Source organism: Danio aesculapii, chromosome 4, assembly GCF_903798145.1.
Source record: "Danio aesculapii chromosome 4, fDanAes4.1, whole genome shotgun sequence".
In the NCBI taxonomy this organism is placed as follows: Eukaryota; Metazoa; Chordata; class Actinopteri; order Cypriniformes; family Danionidae; genus Danio; species Danio aesculapii.
Window position 1 is genome coordinate 2,740,376 of NC_079438.1, and position 19,132 is coordinate 2,759,507.

The following is a 19,132-nucleotide window of genomic DNA, read 5'->3' on the forward strand; positions in this document are numbered from 1 at the left end:
GTAAAGATGTCTTGTGTAGGTGCAGAATGTGGCTGTCATGTCTGTCAGATTTCGTCCGTTTGGTGTGTTCACACGCAGCTTTTTGGTTCAGATGCGATCTAACACGAGGCGTCAACACACTTGGGTTTGGTTGGTGCTAGTTGTTTGGTGTTTGCTTGGTGTGTCCTGGCCCTAATGGGCCCACTTAGTGCTTGCATAATGGCACCCAGTGGAAACAGGCCATAAGGGTCCAACAGGATCATTGAAAGTTCTCAATGTCAAAATGTTGGACCCTAATGGCCTGTCTTCACTGACTGGTACAGTACGGGTCACCTTTATCAGGCTTGCGTTTCCACAGCCAAAAGGGTACCAATGGTGAGAAAGGGAAACCGCTCGCACTTTTATACAGCCTCGTAAAACAAAAAAAACAGGACATGGCAGATTTTGTTCTTCTTAGCTTTGTGGCTGTACAACAAGATAACACGAAGGGTTGTTTAAGCTCGGGTCGACCATGGCTCATTATTTTATTTAAATTTTATTACAATTTAATGTCTCGGCTGTGTATTTAAAAATTGCAGTTCCTTTGATTTCCTTCTCCTGCTTGTGTATGTGCTAGTGACGTTTCTCTGTAAACCAATAACGTTCAGCTGCACGTCTAGCTCTGCCTTTTGGTACCCTTTTGTCGTGCTAAATACCCTTTACAAAGGGTACCCAAAAAGTGGTATGGTACGGTTTGCTTTTTGGTACCTTTTGACAGAGGAAAGGGCCATAAAAGCGTACCAAACCATACCACTCGGTGGAAACGGGCCATTAGTGGTGGTCTGACATGGGCAGCCCACACCTGTAGCCCTCACTAGGCAAAAACTGTGATTCTGTTTGCTAATTGCAGAAATGCATCATCAATACACTGTAACACTCAAAGCAATGCCTTGGACCAGGGGTCACCAATCTCGGTCCTGGAGGGCCGGTGTCCCTGAAGGGTTTAGCTCCAACTTTCTTCAACACACCTGCCTGGGTGTTTTAAGTATACCTAGTAAGACCTTGATTAGCTTGTTCAGGTGTGTTTGATTAGGGTTGGAGCTAAAATCTGCAGGACACCGGCCCTCCAGGAACAAGTTTGGGGACCCCTGCCTTAGACCATTAGGGATGCTTCGATATTTTTTTTCTATTTTATATTTCATCAGTCTTTAATCATCATAAGATAAAATTAGAATGTTAAATGTATATGAAATGACAGCATTTTTAACAGAAATACATCAGTCACCTGTAGCCTATCCCTGTGAATGGTATGAAGCAAAGAATAATGCCTGAAGTAGTTGAAATAAAAAATTAGTCGAATAGCACTAACTGAAAAATAATACATTGAATTAAAAAGTGCTTGCATTTTATTGACTTGAATTGCAAGGGTTTGTATTTTTTAGGTTCACTCTCTTCATCGCTGTTCACAAAGTGCAAACAGAAATACACTGGACCATTTGAAAGCAGTGTAGTTCAGTTGATCCATCAGCGGATCATTCATATGCCAGCTAGACAGACCAGCTGATCTTTGTGGGTTTGAAATGCTCCAGTGTCCATGTATCTGTGTTTGCATTCTTCGAACGGCGATAAAGAGGGATGAACTGATGACCTTCACAGCCAATCACAGACATTTCTGTTGAGCTTGAGAAAACAATGGACAATCAGCAGTGTTTAAGAACATGCTCCAAATCAGGTTTTTAATATTCAAGACTGATTGGTACCAAAAACGTTTATTGAACTGTTATTGAGCGTCAGGAAACTTGAGGGAAGGCCGGGGTTGGTGGGGCAGGGGCTGGTGGGGGTAGGGGGTTGGATAGAAGCGGTCATTAAGTGAACAGCGGGGAGATATCTTGCTAATCTTCTCGCCAACTGCACAATTTGCCCATCTGCGAATGAACGAATCATTACTACCTGGGAGGACTCACCACTCTCGAGTCACAAAAGATTTGTTCAAAATTAACAGATTGTTCAAGAAGGTATGATCACTGGTGAGTGGAGTTGAAGGAAGATGGTCAACACAACAGCAGATTCAGAGACTTTTATTTCACAACCATTCAGTTAAAAACAAAAACAGCTTCCCGCAGATGCATGCTACAATTTCACCAATACAGGCAGCAAAATAAAAGTACTGGATTCCTGGTTGGGGTTGGGGGACACCTCAATTTCTGGGACATTATAACTCATTTGTGGGCATCAGGGAGTCTATATGCATATGCGGGAGACTCCCGGAGATTCCGGATAAATTGGGATGCCTGCGCTTTGTGGTGGGCGATGTAGATGTAGAGCCAGGGAGATGCGACGTTGAGGAGTAGTGTGGGTTTGGGGACACCTCAATTTCTAGGACATTATAACTCATTTGCAGACATCAGGGAGTCTATATGCATATGCGAGAGACTCCTGGAGGAATTGGGATGCCTCCGTTTTGTGGTAGGCGATGTAAAGCCAGAGAAATGCGACGTTGATGAGTAGTGTGGGTTGGGGGACACCTCAATTTCTGGGATATTATAACTCATTTGCAGACATCAGGGAGTCCATATGCATATGCGAGAGACTCCCTGAGCTACCGGAAGAATTGGGATGCCTGCGTTTTGTGGTGCGCGACGTTGATGAGTAGCATGGGGTTGGGGGACACCTCCATTTCTGGGACATTATAACTCATTTGCAGACATCAGGAAGTCGTTGTGTATATGCGAGAGACTCCCGGAGCTTCCAGAAGAATTGGGATGCCTGCGTTTTGTGGTGCAGATGTAGAGCTAGGAAGATGCGATAGTGAAGAGTAGCGTGGGGTTGGGGGACACCTCCATTTCTCGTGTTTTATAACTCATTTACAGTCATCAGGGAGTCTATATGCATATGCACGAGATTCCCCGAGCTTCCAGAAGAATTGGGATGCCTGCGTTTTGTGGTGCAGATGTAGAGCCAGGGAGATGCGATATTGAAGAGTAGCGTGGGGTTGGGGGACACCTCAATTTCTGGGAAATTATAATTTATTTGCGCACATCAGTGTCTATATGCATATGCGAGAGACTACCGGAGCTTACGGAAGAATTGGGATGCCTGCGTTTTGTGGTGCGCAATGTAAATGCAGATCCAGGGAGATGCGTGATGAGTAGCGTGGGGTTGGGGGACACCTCCATTTCTGGGACATTAGAACTCATTTGCAGACTTCAGGGAGCTCCCGGAAGAATTGTGATGCTGCGTTTTCTGCCATTTATCCTTCCTAGTCATATCTCCCATAGGCAACTGAATCAGATGTTCTAAAACAGGGGTCACCAATCTCGGTCCAGGAGGGCAGGTGTCCCTGCAGGGTTTAGCTCCAACTTGCCTCAACACCACCTGCCTGGGTGATTCAAGTACACCTAGTAAGACCTTGATTAGCTTGTTCAGGTGTGTTTGATTAGGGTTGGAGCTAAAATCTGCAGGACACCGGCCCTCCAGGAACAAGTTTGGTGACCCCTGTTCTAAAACCATCACAATAGCAAGCTCACTTCCACATTTTAGAACAAAGGTCTCTCGATAGACAAATGCAGATATACCAAGTGATCTATTTAATTTCATACAAACGTTCACAGCCGTTTTCATTTGTACTTCACATTTGGAATTCACAACATCACTGTTGTGCTGCATAACTTTAATAAGAGATAAAATATCAAACCAAATAGAATCTCAACAACGTTCAAGTTCTTTAAGCGGGCTCTGTTCATAAGAATTTTTATATTTATTATGATAAATGTTAACATTTGTAAAATTGCATCACATATCATTTTAATTATGCCTCATATGCTGATCAGAATCCACTTCACTTCAAATTTAGGGCTATTTTAGTCACTCAACAGTCTGAAAATGTTTTGAGCAACCAGTAACCAGACTGGCTGAACTTGTAGTAAATATACGGACCTTGGACAAAACAGGCAAAGTTGGTAAATGGCGCAAATGTATGCAAATTTTCCAAGTTAATTGCCGCCTCATTCATGATAGTAATGCCGCAGGATGTCTATTAGCGTCTTCGCATTGACTTAACATGTAAATCACTCATTATTTCTTTCTAGTGTGAACTGAAATATGACTTTTAAGGGAGTGTAATTGAATAAATCCCTTTCCACACTGTTGGCAGTGAAAGGGTTTCTCTCCAGTGTGAATTCTCATGTGGACTTTAAAATATTGTTTTTGGCAGAACCTCTTTCCACACTCAGTACAAGAGTACGGCTTCTGTCCGGTGTGAACTCTCATGTGAATGTCAAGTTTTGATTTGTGGCTGAAACTCTTTTCGCACCGATCACACGAGAAAGGCTTCTCTCCCGTGTGAATTCTCGTGTGCGCTTTAAGGTGCTGATTTAGATAAAAACTTTTCCCACATTCACAGCAGGAAAATGGCTTCTCTCCTGTGTGACTTCTCATGTGGACTTTAAGGTACTGTTTTTGACTGAAACTCTTTCCGCACGCAGTACACGAGTATGGCTTCTCTCCTGTGTGAATTCTCATGTGGACTTTAAGGTATTGTTTTTGACAATAACTCTTTCCGCAATAGGTACACGTGTAAGGCCTCTCTTTGGTGTGAACTCTCATGTGGACTGTAAGTTTCGACTTTTGACTGAAACTCTTTCCACACTGATCACACCAGAAAGGCTTCTCTCCAGTGTGAACTCTCATGTGGGTTTTAAGGTTGTGTTTTATAGCGAAACTTTTCCCACATTGACTGCAGGTGAAACCACCGTTAGATTTGGTTTTCCGAGTCTTTTTTGTCCTTGTGGTTTCTTCATCAGTCATTGACTCTTGGTTTATCTCAAACTGATCGTTTTCTTTCTTTATATTCAAGTCTTCAGTCTCTTCTTTCGGCACCATCAGTTCTAAAGCGAGAGGAGAAACACAAGTAAATCCCAAATTTAAAGGCACAAAGCAACACGTCTAAGAAATGATTATCATCGTCAGGATAAATAGACCAAAACCAAACAAACAGAATCAGCGTCAACTAATTTAATCTTTGCCGAAGTTGCATATTAAAGGCATTTAGATGTATTTAGACTGTTAATAACTGCAATTGGATCAAATCATTGAAAGCGGCCAGAGTGCCCTAAGAACAAGTGTCCGGGCATGGTGTGGCCACAACAGAGGGTTTCTGGACAGGTCAGGGCACCGTGCGCAATGAGTGAGCAGCTTCTGGTTTATAATCATACATTTGTCGTACTGATAGTCTCTGTTAAGGATTCGTTCATTCATTTTCCTTCGGCTTAGTCTCTATTTCTGAGGTCACCACAGCAGAATTAACCACCAACTATTCCAGCATACGTTTTATGCAGCAGATGCCTGTTCCGCTGCAACCAAGTACTGGGAAACACCCACACACTAAGGCCAATTTCATTTATTCAATATACTTGTAGCGAATGTGTTCGGACTGAGGGGGAAACCAGAGCACCCGGAGGAAACCAACGTCAACACAAGGGAGAACATGCTAACTTCACACAGAAACGACTCCTTGAACCAGTGACCTTCTTGCTGTAATGCTGCATTCACACCAGACACGGAAGAAGCGTCAAGCGCGAATGATTCACATGTTAAGTCAATGCAAAGACGCGAATAGACATCCTGCGGCGCAAGCGATGCGATTCGAATAAAGTGCCACGAGTTGAGAGTTTTGCACGATTGACGTGCTTAACGCGCGAATCCCCCAAGTTGGAAGATCTGAACTTCAGCGGACATTCATGCCGCGTTAACCAGTCAGGAGCTTTCTCTTGTAGGGGTGTGCTTATGACATAGCACCTGCTGTTGGTTTCCTGGGGCAAAGTCCTCCTGCTGACACTGGACAACAGTTGATCAAACTGGGCTCGGCTCAGTCGGAGGTGTAGTGTATAGGACGGACAATGTTTCCTCTTGAAGAAGAGAGAGTCAAACAAAACCATCACTGCTTTAATTGACTCCAAATTGTTGCGTTTTTTTTCGTGCAGATAACCAATGAGCTCTCACAAAAGCTTCTGGGCAACAGAGGATGCTGGATGGTTACTCCTTTGGTTGAGCTTTTCTGCTCATGCAAACAACCAAATCGTAAATACAGCTTGCATGGTGGCTTAGCATCGTCGCCTCACAGCAAGAAGGTCACTGGTTTGACTCATGGATGGGCCAGTGAGCATTTCTCTGGAGTTCTCGCCGTGTTGGCGTGGGTTTTCTCATGGTGCTCCGGTTTCCCCCACAGTCGTAACACATACACTATAGGTGAATTGGATGAACTAAATTGGCCGTATGAATGTGTGTGTGTGGATGTTTCCCAGTACTGAATGCAGCTGGAAGGACATCTGCTGTGTAAAACATATGCCAGAATAGTTGGGGATTAAGCTGAAGGAAAATAAATAAATGAATGTTTGAGTGTAACGTTGCTGTTCCTGGATAAATTACGTAAAGACGTTCATTATTTGGTACCGAAAACACGGAGTGGAAGATCTATTCTACCAGATGCAGCTGACAACTATAGAATACACATAAATACGCAAGAAAGAATACGCAAGAGCTGTCACTCGCATAGTTGTGAATGAAGAGAAGTGGAAACAGTCGATATAGGTGTGGTCTAGCTAAGGAAACCCCACCATCTAGCGAAAGACGCAATCATTGATCACTACAGACTGACGATTTTCCAGGGGAGGGGCTTGAGTTTATACTAGACGTGTGTATTTTTGACAGTTTATGCGATTGTTATGAACCGTCAGCAAATGCATCTCAGCGAATACTTCACAGACGTGAAGCTCGAACATAAACATAAAGCTCGAAATTTCTACTTTTAAACAAACCAACTACATTTCAAAACGAATGTTCTCTGGTTTTGTAACCTGTATAATATTAACGCGAGGTACAGTCCGTCTTGTCTGACCTCATGATTTCCCACCTCCTCCAATGCTCGAACACAATATCACATAACAGAAACCACTCGAATGCACACAAATTTGTAAACAAAGAGGACGCTTTCATTTCGGCAGGTGATCTGACACCACCAATAAGTTGATAACTTCTTCAGAAGAGCAGTGCAATCAGACGTTATTCAGAGGATGATTTTGTGTAACATAAACAAATGGCCATAAATGAGGTTGGTGCCGTGATCGTGACTCTAGTGCGCAGTGGTGGAAAGAGTACTGAAGAATCATACTTAAGTAAAAGTACCAAAAATGTAGTGCGAATAAAGTATCTGTTGTGAATATTACTCAAAGTATGAGTAAAAAGTAGCCTTTTCAAAAGTACTCAAGAGTAGGGAGGATTACGCTGTGAAAAGCTGATGCGTTTACATGTAATTTGTGTTTGTGTGTAAACGTAACATTCTGTAGTGCATTTAGTTATTGCCCAGCAGGCACACAACGTCATAAGACGTTATTATTAGGTTAGATTTAGGTTGTGATGTCAGGTGACTAAAATTCAACGCCTAGCCAGCGTCTAAGGACAATCTTATTTTGATGTCCAATAATGACGCCAAATGACGTTATTTGTTTGACATTACGTTGTGTTAGAAAGTGACCAAAATCCAACGTCATATTGATGAAAAATCCTGACATTTATTTGTCAGGTATGGGAACCAAAATCCAACGTCTAATAGACGTCATAGTGGTAACGTCCACACAACGTCAAGCTGTAACATCATTCATTTTCTTGTTGGCTTAACCCCCTTTATTAATCTGGGGTCGCCAACTTATCCAGCACATGTTTTACACAGCGGATGCCCTTCCAGCCGCAACCCATCTCTGGGAAACATCCATACACACTCATACACTACGGACAATTTAGCCTTCCCAATTCACCTGTACCGCATGTCTTTGGACTTTGGGGGAAACCGGAGCACCCGGAAGAAACCCACGCGAACGCAGGGAGAACATGCAAACTCCACACAGAAACGCCAACTGACCCAGCCGAGGCTGAAACCAGCGACCTTCTTGCTGTGAGGTGATAGCACTACCTACTGCGCCACTGCATTGCCCGCTGTAACATTATTAGACGTTGATATCTGGTTGATTTTACGTTGGACATTGTCTAGTGTAAAAGTACCGATACAGCACTAAAAATTTACTCAAGAGAAAATAAAGGTACACATTTTTAAAACTACGAAGTCAAGTACAATTCCTGAGAAAAACTACTCGATTACCGTAATTTGAGTATTTGTAATTTGTTACTTTACACCAGTGCTAGTGCGTATACGCATTAGCTTGGACAACCTGAAAAAATACATATTTTGGAACGTTATGGCATTAAGAATCTAAATATAAGAGGCAGTCATGGTGAAAATTTTATTGGGGACTCTAAATATGAAATTTATTTGTATGTTTGGTAAAAAAAAAAAAAGAATATTATGTTTTTCCATTCAAAGAGAATACCTATTTCAAAGATGGCCGCCGAGTGAAATGGCTTGCCCTAAAGAGATTTTAGGACACAACTAAGTTAACCCACTAGTGTAAGTATTTATACTTGTGAGCTGATATAATGCAAAATGAACAATAATAAACCTCTCAATGTATGTTGAACTCAACAGTACAACTTAATACTAAAACAAATCATCCTGAAAAACATCCCCTAAGCAATAGTCATTATGAGGTTCATGTAATTTCGTGAAAATTATTCAGTGTTTTATTGTTATCATCAAGGTATTGAATGCCATTGTGAATATATTTAGTTAAATTTGATATTTAAGTGTTTGATTTGCATTTAACTTATTAAAAGATTAAGCTACACTGTCTATCAAGTCAAGGTTTATAGCAAATTCAAAGTTACTTATTGATTAATATACTTAAAATATGTCAAATATATAATTTTAGACAGAAAATCCACCTGTTTGTTCCTCTGGATCTTCCTGTTTGACTGTGAATGCTTCTTCAATCTTCAGGTCTTCACTCTCCACTTTAATAAACGCCATCTTTATAACAGTGGAGATCAGCAGGAGTTTTCCTCAGTGTTTGGACACGCAGGAGACTAAGTAATGATGATAAAGAAAGAGCAGAGTTTACTGAATAATCCAGGGTTCATACACATTTTTACAACTGAAATTCCAGGACTTTTCCAAAACTTTCAGCTAAATGTTCGTGACCTAACGTTTCATGTTACATGTGGTAAATTAGAAAAAATGCATGTTCAAATTAATTACAGCATAAAAAAAAAAAGTGGCTAATTAGTTTGTTTATTTTATACCTGTAAAATAGTTTGTAGAAAATATCTATAATTTTTAGAAAGGAGACTTCTGGAATTAGCACAAATTAGCCTTTAGCACCCACATTATCTTAGCTCTGTAATTAGAGATTGTTTCTGGACATGATACTCAAACTGTATCTTGAATTACGTTGAATGCAGGTGAAAGAGAGATGAAGCTGAAGCTGCAAGTTGCTTTTTACCCCAAATCAGACCTTGAAATGGAGACATTCTCTTATATCTATTAAAAAAGTGTCGCTTGAATCCACAGTCACAAGATTATAACAATATGGAAAAATAGAAATAATAGACATCGCATTTGATATTTACCCAATATTATCATCTCAAATATATTCAAGTACACAGATGTTTGTTAAGCAAATTTCCATGACTTTTCTAAAACATTTTGGGTTTATTTATTTTTCCAAAACTTTTCCAGGCCTAGAAAATGCCTTGGCAAAATTCCATGACTTTTCCAGGTTTTCCCAGACCGTATGAACGCTGATGATCTTAGTTGCGAATGATTCAGTGCTCAGACTTCGTCTGACCAGGATAAATCCAACAAGTGTTATTATACCACAAGCAACAGCAATGGAAAATTACTGCTTCACAGCATTGTCCAGAGACAAATCGGACCTTGAAACGGAGACATTCTCTTATCTCTCATAAAAAAAGCGTCGCTTGAATCACAAGATTATAACAATATGGAAAAATAGAAATAATAATGAAGTAATAATTATAGGAAAATAGTAATAATAAAATATAAAAACATAATAAAATGACAAAAAATAATCAATAATAATCAAATCATTAACTAATAATTAGGGCCAGACGGAATCTGCGGACGTTTACTGCTATTTCTGCAGAGAATTTTGGTAAAATCTGCGGATTTCTGCGTAATTATTATTATTATTATGAGTATCATAACGAAAACCTTAATATGTGAATTAAAAAAATATATATTTTAAACTTTTATTTAATGTTTACAATGCAAATCCTATTAGATTCACTTTAATAGGTAAACAAAGCAAGTCTCTCATATAATATATCTACTAAAAGACAGAAAATATTACTGTATAAACTGTATTGTACATAAATCAGATGAACATTTTCACATTAGACAATAATATTACTGTAATTAATTATAAAACTGAATAAATATAGATTTACACACATTTACTCAAGTAAATAATCAGAATTAATGATGGGCTAAAAATCTGCGGAATTCTGCGCGCGCAGATTCTGTGTGGGCCTACTAATAATCAATAAAAAAACACAACACAAATGAATGGTTGCTTTCTTGAGACAACACACACATAAGTTTGCTACAAGGATTCTCAGACCCTTAGTTAGATTCTTCAACAGAGACGAAAGAAATCCACACTCAATCTGTGGCTGTGTCTCAATCAGCCCCCTAATTCACTATTCAGTGCGCTGCCAAAGTATAGATAATGACCTTACATCAACTAATTAGATTAATATACATTTATGAACACAAATACTCAACACTGTACAACTAAGTGTTCTAAAACTATGTTTTCAGGAGTAAAACATGTTTACTGTACTAAAACTAGAGTACATTACAGTTTATCAGTTCACTATATTTAATACTATGCTGAAGTGTTCATTATCAAAGACTATAGGATGGTTCTAAAACATTGTTTAGAGCTGTTTTTGAGTGTTTCCTAAAATATAGTTTTAGAACTCAGTCCCGGAGGGGTCCTGGGTAAAGTCTAGATCGGATATGCGGCCGGCAAGAAGTGCGATATGTACAATAATAAAGCAGCATTTTTTTTTATGACACTGTGTAACAATAATATTTTTACGTTACTGTGACGGTTGGGATTAGGGTTGGGATGGGAGTAGACGTTAAAAAATACAATTAATTGGGTAATTTAATAGATAAGATAAATAATACTCGCTACAATTACTGTTTTACGTTACTGTGACGGTTGGGTTTAGGGTTTGAGTGGGAGTAGAGCTTAATAAAATACAATAAACGTGAAATTTAATAAATAACAGAAATAATTCTCACTAACTTCCGTCCGCAAACGTATCCGATCTAGCAAGAACCGGTATCCTGCATAGCTTAGCTCGAAATTTTTTTCAACACACCTCCCTGGAAGTTTCTAGTATACCTAGAAAGAGCTTGATTAGGTGGTTCAGGTGTGTTTAATCGGGGTTTGAACTAAAATATGCAGGACACCGGACCTCCAGGATCGAGTTTGGACACCCCTGTAGGATATTTGTGTTCATACGATTACTGTTATAGTGTAACAACAGCAACTATTGAAACACTACACAAACTAATTCACGTACGGTTTAAAAACTACAGTATTACTTACATTTTTTTCATGTGGGCAAATTGATATAACATAGAAAATATTAACGTCACGCTATTATGTACATACCTGTATTTTATAATTAATACCCCACATTTCTGAAAAGATTTCCAGATATTTTGTAAACCGTGACTCCACATATTTGTCGTATTCGATTTATTTACATCGTTTTAACCAATAGAGGTAAAGTTGGCTTTATATTCGCACATTTAGTCAGTCTCATTAATAATATAATCTCAGAAAAGTATTCATTGGAAATTCTAAATAGTAAAATCATATTAGCAGCCAACATCCATCAAAGTACAGCATTGTTCACAGTCAAATAAATAGTGCTAATGTTGTTTTGAAGTCATTCCTACATGTGATTTCAGTCCGAATATTCAAAGTACCATGGTAAACGGTGTATGGAGCTGTCACTGAACGAATGTGCGAATATAAACCAACTTTACCTCAAATTTTAACCAGCAGACGACGTCAGCGCGCGACGATTTGAAGTGAATCATTTTGATAAACATTTGACTCAATTGACTCAGTTTTAAGAAGCTCCGTTTTTCTCATCTCCACTCGCCAGTGACTGAATTCGTGTCAACTAACAGATTCACGATACACAGAGAAACGAGACGCGCCTATTCTGCTTTTAATCCATTTAATAGCTTTGAAATTAGTGTTATAAGAAGAACCACAGTGCTACATTTAATGGCAAATGTCTAATATCGCTTGTAAACTCAACTATAACCTTGACTGGTTAAGGTAAATAAAGCGCAAACCTTTTCCTTTGACAGTGTACACAGGAGCGCGGCGTAGCTGTATGACGTCACACACCCACAACAAAATAAAAGTCTTTTAATCTATAAGGAAACGGTAAAACTGTGGATTAATTTTAGGGGATCAACCACTAAGTTACCTATACTAATTACACTTAGCAAATAATACAAAACTTCAAAAAATGTAAAAGTCTCAAAAAGAAAACCTCAATATAACAAACAAATTAATAAAAAAAATTTAGAATCTGTTTTGATCTACTTCAAATGGTGGCTACTGTCAGTGGTGTAAAGTAACTACTGTAATTAAAAAGTAAATTACAATTCCTGAGAAAAACTAAGTAGTTTTATAAATGTACTTTTACTTTCCCGTGAGTACAATTTTAATGCAGTATCAGTACTTTTCCCTACTGAAAAAAACAGCTTAAACCAGCCTAGGCTGGTTGGCTGGTTTTAGTTGGTCGACCAGCCTGGTTTTAGAGGGGTTTTGGCCATTTCCAGGCTGGTTTCCAGCCATTTCCAGCCTGGTCTTAGCTGGTCAGGCTGGAAAATGACCAGCTAAAACCAGCTTGACCAGCCTAGACAGGCCGGGAGCCCAGCCAGGCTGGTCAAGCTGGTTTTAGCTGGATTTAGCTGGTCATTTTCCAGTCTGACCAGCTAAGACCAGATTGGAAATGGCTGGAAACCTGCTTTAAAGCAGGGTACTCCACTACTTTATTTTTTTCTTCAGTCCTGTGATTTCTGCCCAGTCAAATCACACATAGTAAAAAAATCGCATCATAATGATCGACCTCAAGACTGTTTGGAAGCATTAAAAGTGTCCAAGAAGATGTCAATCTTTACAGGCATTGACCCAGAGACTGTTTAGATGCATGTCACTGATGAGAAGATGACGGATGTTTACTGTATGATGACCAAAATGGCCTTAAACACCCAGCAGACACAACATGACGTCAGATTGACGTTATACCCCAGCATCGCAGGGACGCTGCATATTGTTTGGAAATGAAAATTCAACCTCAGGTCGACGTCAATGGGCAACCTAAATTCAACCAAATATCAATGATGTTACAGCTTGATGTTGTATGGACATTACCATTATGACGTCTGTCAATGTTGGGTTTTGGTTGCCAAAATAATAAATTATGAATAAATGTCAGTATTTGACGTCAATATGACATTGGATTTTGATCACTTTTTACCACAACGTCAATGTCCAACGTCCAACCTAAAATCAACCAAATATCAACGTCTAATGATGTTACAGATTGACGTTGTGTGGACGTTACCTATGTCTAGGGCCTAGGGACGTTACCTATGTCAAACATTTTCACATTAGTCAAAAATATTACTGTAATTAATTATAAAATTGAATAAACAAAGATTTACACACATTTACTCAAGTAAATGAACAGAATTAATGATGGGATAAAAATCTGAGGAATTCTGCGCACGCAGATTCCGTGTGGGCCTACTTTTGACGTCTATCGGATGTTCGATTTTGGTAGCCAAATTAATAAATTATGAATAAATGTCAGTATTTGACATCAATATTACGTTGGATTTTGGTCAGTTTTTAACACAACCTAAAATCAACAAAATATCAACCTTAGTTGACGTCGTTATCGGACATCAAAATAACGTTTTCCTTAGACGCTGGCTAGACATTGAATTTTAGTCACCTGACATCACAACCTAAATCTAACCTAATATTAACGTCTTATGACGTTGTGTGCCTGCTGGGCAATAACTAAATGCACTACAGAATGTTACGTTTACACACATCCACAAATTACATGTAAATACATCAGCTTTTTAGAGCGTAATGCTCACTACTCTTGAGTACTTTTGAATGGTCTACTTTTTACTCCTACTTTGAGGAATATTTACAACAGATACTTTTACTCTACTTGCACTACATTTAAGGCAAGTGTAAGTATTTTTACCTAAGTATGATTTTTCAGTACTCTTTCCACCACTGGCTACTGTACATTGCTCTAATTGGGGCGATAGATGATTTCACAGAACTTACTTTGTCCCCATCATTAATCTTGCAGGTAAATAAATTAACTCATTACTGTTTACTCCTCGTGCTTTATTCCTATTTCAAAACAAAAAACTACATTCTAGATCATGATGTTTCTCCTTAATCTACTTTTAAAGCTTACTTTTACACCACCCAACCCACTCTGGGCTGGGATCGAACCGGCGTCCTTCCGCATTGGGAGTCGGTTGCTCTACCAAGGAGGCTAAAGACCATTGCCTCTAGTGTCCATCGCTAGAGCACCTTTAGATGTCAGAGGAGTGAGATTTACCTGCACAGGTCTGGGGTCAGCTCTAAACAGTCTAGTGGATGTCTGACGTTTATATGCTTAAGATATTGTTCAGAATTGTACGCACGCACTCATGTGGAAATTTTTCTATCCATTTTAACCAATTAGGTTATTACACTATATGTATGACGCAGCTAATGACGTTATGTGAGAATATAATTGTTGTTGATTTGTGATTGTAGGCAGAGCGAACTCGAATTGCGAGTGTTGATGAAACTGCAAAGTATATTCAGTAAACTTTCTTTATTTGAATCTCTGACTCCGGCTCTTCTTCATCTAACAAACTTCTCATTTTTGGGTTCAAACTGTAAACATCCCTACACCATACCTGCCAACATTTGTCCAGGAGAACGGGGGTGTGGGGGGTGGGGTGTTGAGTATGGGGATGGGGGAGGTGGTGATGCATATTTTTCGGTCACGAGTGGCATGTGCTAGTAATTACAAGGGGCGGGGGGGGGGGGGGGGGGGGGGTTGGTAGGGTCGCGAACTGAAGAGTGGGGTCCCTGGTGTGTACTATGCACATTCAACACTGCGATCGGATATTATACCAAGGTCGGCGATCCGGGGGTGTTATAGACTGTCCCAAAAAGCTGAGGAATGGGTGGGGGGGTGAAATTCCGGTAGTGGTGGGCAAAGCGAGGCTTCATGAAACACTAAAACAGTCAAAGCAAATATGTCAAAGCTTCGAAACCCCACTCTACAGTGACACCTAGTGGTAATTTTTATGTGTTGCACAACTTCAGCAAAGACCAGTAGAACAGTGGGGTATTAAACCCCACTTTGCAGAGTTGAACCTTCAAGTGATTTAGTGGAGTGGTGAGGGTTCCAGACTACCATACAGGGATAGTGGGTTCGACTCCATGCTGATACAGCTATTTTGAAATGCTTCGTTGTTTAAACATTGATCTGACATCCAAAAGAACACTTTGTCAAAAAATATGTCTTGTTTTGGTCAAAAACAGGGTTGTTGCTAGATCAGATACGGTTGTGGCCGGAAGTTAACAAGAATTATTTATATTATTAATTAAATTTCCCATTTATTTTATTTTATTAACGTCTACCCAAACCCTAAATCCAACCATCACAGTATTGTAAAAATAATAATTATTGTTTTACAGTGTTACAAAAATGATGCCTAATTGATGGCGTATCCACAGCTATATCCTATCTAGACTACACCATAAAACAGTAACAAGTCAGGATTCGAACCCAAAAGTCATATGAAACGCAGAAACAACGTGCACACGCACGCTCCACTATGCTATATGAGACGGAAGTGTTTTCTGGCCCTGTCAGTCAAACGCAGATTCGCCAGGTCTCGAAACGCTTCTGAACTGACCGATGGTTTGAATCGCTTAAGTCACGTGACCAGGTGTTTCGAAACACTTCAGTCACATGACCTGGGTGTTTCGGATTCGGTGCAGTGTTTCGAAAAGTTTTCCGGGAGACAGAACAAATTGGGAGATGGGTCTGAAATACGGGAGACTCCGGGAAAAACGGGAGTGTTGGCAGGTATGGTGGATGCATAGCCCGTGGCCGTCGCTGACGCGCACATCTCAAAAAATTTAACGCGTACGCGTAGCGAAAGCTCTGTGATTGGTCGGCTTGATAGCGCTGACAAGTGTGGGCAGAGGTGAGAGCCGCACGAGCATGATGCAGCGGGTGTTTACAAGTGTGGAGTCCCATGAAGGAGCTCCGGATGGAGACTGTTGTTTTGGGTTTACCTTATGATAAAAGTTGTTTCACGTCCGCCAGTTCCCACCTCAAATGAGCGAATTTGAGCCACTTGTACATCAAGGAAGCATTCAGAAGAAACAAAATACCAGCGAAGGAACTCGACACAGAGAAACATAGACACCTACTGCCAGCTAGCACTTCAGAAGTGTATTGCAGAGCAACAGAAACAGCGCACAGAAGTATAATTGCACGGCTGCGTGCAGGGCTTGCGCCGTAGGTCACGCCGATCACTTGGCGCAGAAGTATAAACCAGGCTTTAGTAGTCCACTTTAGATGAATTTATATTCTTGTTCGTGTTGTTGTAAGCTAATCAAGCCAACTCTGGTATATTCATAAACATTTTGTAGACTTACGAGACAGAAGGTAACTGTCATGGATCACATGTCATTATATTTCTCCCTCATATGGGGATCAGAATCCACATCAGTTCACATTCAGTTCATATTTTAGACACTCACCGGTGTCTGAGCAAGTTTTGAGCTGATTCCTTTTTTAAATGTTGCTGTTAGCTGGTAGACTGATATAGAAAGATGGGGAATGAGATCTGCTTTGGCTCAATGTTTCCATCAGGTGAAACACCCTGACCGATGCTCTGAGGAAGTTCAGACGAGGCCTGATGATATCCAGGAAGTGAGAGTGGAAGATCAGCTGACACACACTTGCTGTAGAGAATAATTAAAACAAAGCAGATTCTCGTTAAAGACTGATGACTTGCATTTGACTTTCATTTGTGTTGTTATAATAGAGACTGAAATACTGTGGAGGTTGTTTACAACTTGGTGTAGATTTCAAAAACCTCTTCTATGATGCTTAAATCTCAAAAACCGTAGTTCAGGGTTTCACAACAGGGGTCTTTTATATGTATTGTAAAAATATGTATAGTAAAGTAACTACGGAAAATTAGTTGTTACCACGTTCTACATTTAAAAAGTATCACTTGATTGATTATAGACGCTTTTCATGAAAGCAGTTTTTCAAGTCAGTGTTCAATGTGGCGGTCTCATAACCTTGGCTGTAGCCTGCCGCAAACTCTGATGCGCACCTCTCAATAAAACTACATGAGGCAGCGATGAATAACTCAAAGAGCTGTGATTGGTCAGTTTGGTATTATCGATGAGTGTGGACGGAGTCATATAGGGGGAGCTACCCTGGTGGCATGACTGTTTAAGAAGAGTACCTTGCTGGAGCTCCAGATGGATTCTATTATGTTGTGTTTACTTTATGATCTTTTTCATAAAGTAAACACAAAAAGATGCCTTCCTTTTTCCTTAAATGGGTGTGAGTTTGAGCTACTTCTACTGTAAGTTAGCTTTGCATGCATGCAAAGTTCTCAATTTACCGGTCAATCTACATTCCTACTCGGACCTATGGTCATGAGCTTTGGGTCATAACCGAAAGGACACAATACAAGATCTCGGATGCAAGCGGGCGAAATGAGTTTTCTTCGCAGGGTGGCAGGATGCACCCCTACAGATAGGGTGAGGAGCTCTGTCACCCGGGAGGAGCTCGAAGTGCAGCCGCTGCTCCTCCACATTGAGAAAAGTCAGCTGAGGGGGCTCGGGCATCTGTTTCGGATGCCTCCTGGACGCCTACCTAGGGAGGTGTTCCAGGCACATCCCACCGGGAGGAGGCCTCAGGAAAGACCCAGGACACGCTGGAGGGACTGTCTTTCAGCTGGCCTGGGAACACCTCGGGATCCCCCCAGAGGAGCTAAAAGAAGTGTCCAGGGAGAGGGAAGTCTGGGGTTGCCTCCTAAAACTGCTGCCCCTGTGCCCTGGCCCCTGAAAAGTGGTTGAAAATGCATGAATGAATCTTAAATTTTATAACTTTGTAGGATTTAACATGCTGATGGCCATTTAAATGAGACATCACCCTCTCGATGCGTCGGGTGAGTGTCGAGAACCCACAGCGCAGGCTTTGCACATAGCCATGTGTTTATATTGAAGCATTCTGTTTGTGTTGATGACAATAACACTTCTGAAATGCTAGCTGACAGTGGGGTTTCTATGTCTTGAGTTTCATTCATTCATTTTCATCTCCTTTACCGAGGCCGGGTTGCGGGGGCAGCAATCTTAGGAGAGAACCCCAGACTTCCCTCTCCCTAGACACTTCCTCCAGCTCCTTTGGGGGCATCCCGAAGCGTTCCCAGGCCAGCCGAGAGACATAGTCCCTCCAGTGTGTCCTGGGTCTTTCCCGAGGTCTGGGGGGACATGCCTGGAACACCTGCCTAGGTAGGTGTCCAGAAGGCATCTGCCCGAGCCCCCTCAGCTGACTTTTCTCAATGTGGAGGAGCAGCGGCTGCACTTCGAGCTCCTCCCGGGTGACAGAGCTCCTCACCCTATCTATAAGGGTGCGCCCTGCCACCCTGAGAAGGAATCTCATTTAGGCCGCTTGTATCCAAGATCTTGTCCTTTCGGTCATGACCATAGGTGAGAGTAGGAATGTAGATTGACTGGTAAATCGAGAGCTTTGCCTTTCGGCTCAGCTCCTTCTTTACCACAACGGACCGATACATCGGCCGCATTACTGCTGCTGCTGCACCAATCCACCTGTCAATCTCACGTTCCATCCTTCCCTCACTCCTGAACAAAACCCCAAGATAACTGAACTCCTCCACCTAGGGTAAGGACTTTCCTCCAACCTGGAGATGGCAAACCACCTTTTTCTGGAGGAGCACCATGGCCTCGGATTGTTTTTGTAAATTTATAAAGCAATGTTTTGTATCATATCATCTTTGCATCAGATTACAAAAAAAAGTGCTTTTGCAAGCTGTTTCTAATGCGGCCACACTATTCTTATTTTTGGTTGTTTGAGC

General features: G+C 40.8%; 1 protein-coding gene across 1 annotated transcript; it reads right to left on the bottom strand.

The window, feature by feature from the left end:
- Positions 1–1,847: 1,847 nt before the first annotated feature.
- Positions 1,848–8,890, bottom strand: LOC130222793 (gastrula zinc finger protein XlCGF8.2DB-like). The gene is made up of 2 exons (XM_056455348.1): positions 8,791–8,890; positions 1,848–4,844 (listed from the first exon to the last, which is right to left on the bottom strand). Exons 1-2 carry the CDS (start codon positions 8,873–8,875, stop codon positions 4,033–4,035), a joined length of 897 nt encoding a protein of 298 aa, XP_056311323.1. The 5' UTR covers positions 8,876–8,890; the 3' UTR covers positions 1,848–4,032.
- Positions 8,891–19,132: the final 10,242 nt, after the last annotated feature.

What these genes read in the sequence shown, in the direction of transcription:
- LOC130222793 (XM_056455348.1), bottom strand. Translation starts at nt 8,875, where the DNA reads ATGGCGTTTATTAAAGTGGAGAGTGAAGACCTGAAGATTGAAGAAGCA. An exon ending in AGATCCAGAGGAACAAACAG is followed by an intron (nt 4,845 to 8,790) that starts GTGGATTTTCTG and finishes CTCTCGCTTTAG; the next exon opens with AACTGATGGTGCCGAAAGAA.